At 35.5% G+C, this 1,742-nt stretch overlaps 1 protein-coding gene across 1 annotated transcript in view; it reads right to left on the bottom strand.

The window, feature by feature from the left end:
* Positions 1 to 91: 91 nt before the first annotated feature.
* The window catches only part of LOC110458939, a gene marked incomplete at its 3' end in the record, with an annotated part of 3,010 nt that continues 1,359 nt past the window's right edge, over positions 92 to 1,742 (bottom strand). Inside the window, exons 3-6 of the mRNA XM_021510927.1 lie at positions 1,099 to 1,195; positions 863 to 971; positions 479 to 547; positions 92 to 160 (exon numbers count right to left, since the gene is read on the bottom strand). Of these exons, the coding sequence (XP_021366602.1) occupies positions 92 to 160; positions 479 to 547; positions 863 to 971; positions 1,099 to 1,195 (344 nt within the window). The remainder of the gene's footprint in view (positions 161 to 478; positions 548 to 862; positions 972 to 1,098; positions 1,196 to 1,742) is intronic.

Raw genomic sequence — 1,742 nt, 5'->3', positions numbered from 1 at the left:
AGACCATATTGTAAGGTTTCTACAGAACTATAATGCTACCAATACGCCCTGTTAACCAGACCATACAGGTTTCAACCTCCTCTTTCCTTACCATGTATTATTTTCGTTATCTTTAGCTAGTAACAGACATGAAATTCCGGCATCATGAGCTGTGGGGTTCCTGGAAGATAATGGAGAACATCGTACAAAATGTTGAACAATCTCATTGATTTACACAAACAGATGTACTTATCCAAAATAAGTCATCAAATAATTATTTACTGTAGAATCACAAAGATAAACATCAATGCCGAAACAATTTACAGAAAATATGTATTTTGACTATGCTTATTATTATCAGTTTTTGATCAAATATAAAATCACACTCCAAGTATATCAAATGCATGAAAATTAAATTTTCTCAAAAATAACTATTCACAGTATAGCAGCTTAAGTTATTTTCTATGTTATTTTGATTTTAATAGTAGAATCAACTTACTGGAATATGGGTACCAGACTATTATCTCCAGTGTATGAGGAATCATAGATAACTAGCTGGTGGTCATACCTGGAGGAATACATGTCACAAAAAAACTATAATACTCTGTGCTAGATAGAAAGATCACAAGTATCAATACTCATTACATGTTCAAATATTGAAAATTTACTGCAGAATTATTTGTTGATCATTGGAAATTATTATACCTTTTTTGTTATAATATTAACCACTTTCTTTTGTCATCATAACAACCTCCTTCTGTCACTAGTGTATTTCTCAGTTTTCAACCAAACAAAAGTTTTTTACTATCAAACTACCATACTGGTCCAACTTAATTATATTATCTGAGGTGTACTTCGTGATAATGGATGGTTTAATGCGTACCCAGCTGAGTAAATGCGTGACTCGTTACAAATGATACATCGGACAATGTCTTGATGTTCACAGGCTACGAACAACACATCATTATCGATAACATGACCGGAGAGTCGATCTGAAAAACAAAATAATGACAATGTTACCCTGGATGTTTGTTTAGGTGCTGTCATGTATGTACAAAAGTATCATCAATGTTACCGCAATAAAGCGAGTTTATATGTTAGTAAGTAGAGCAGACTTACTTTCGTCCAGGGCGTACACACGTATGCCTCCGTTGACTCCACACACAAGCTGGTGTCTACGGGGGTTGATTGCCATACAGTACACAGGCATGCCAATCTGTAGTAGTAGGACACAAATTTTACCCAGAACCCAAATAGTGATTCAGACAAGTGTTATACAAGTTTCACCCAGAATACAATAGCTATTCAATTAGAGTCACATAGGCATGCCAATCTATAGATGGGACATAACCCAGAACACAAACAGTTTTTCAGATGGAGTCACAGTAATCTGTAGAGTGTGAGACAAAAGCAAGTTCAACATTAAAAGGTATGGGGTGGGGGTTGGGGGGATGTGGTGTTAGGGGGTAGGAGTTAAGGAGTCATGAACCTTTGTATCACATCAAGTGAGACCATTATAAACAACAGGCATTTCAATCATTAACCTTCACAATTGTAACAGAATAAGGGGACACACAATCTTATTAGCATTTGGAAAATAAATAGAACTAGAACTGTAAGCCAACAGCTAACTTATACCCCCTGCTCCCACATAAAACAGAATAGTAACCTCAAGGCTTACAATGGCAAAGAACTGCAAAACAATCAATAGTCCCCCATCAGCTATGATTTCTTTATTTACCGAGTTGTAAACTTATTTTAGC

Source organism: Mizuhopecten yessoensis, unplaced genomic scaffold (genome assembly GCF_002113885.1).
Source record: "Mizuhopecten yessoensis strain PY_sf001 unplaced genomic scaffold, ASM211388v2 scaffold9851, whole genome shotgun sequence".
Classification (NCBI taxonomy): Eukaryota; Metazoa; Mollusca; class Bivalvia; order Pectinida; family Pectinidae; genus Mizuhopecten; species Mizuhopecten yessoensis.
The sequence above is the reverse complement of the archived record's forward strand: the minus strand, read 5'-3'. Positions and strand labels throughout refer to the sequence as shown.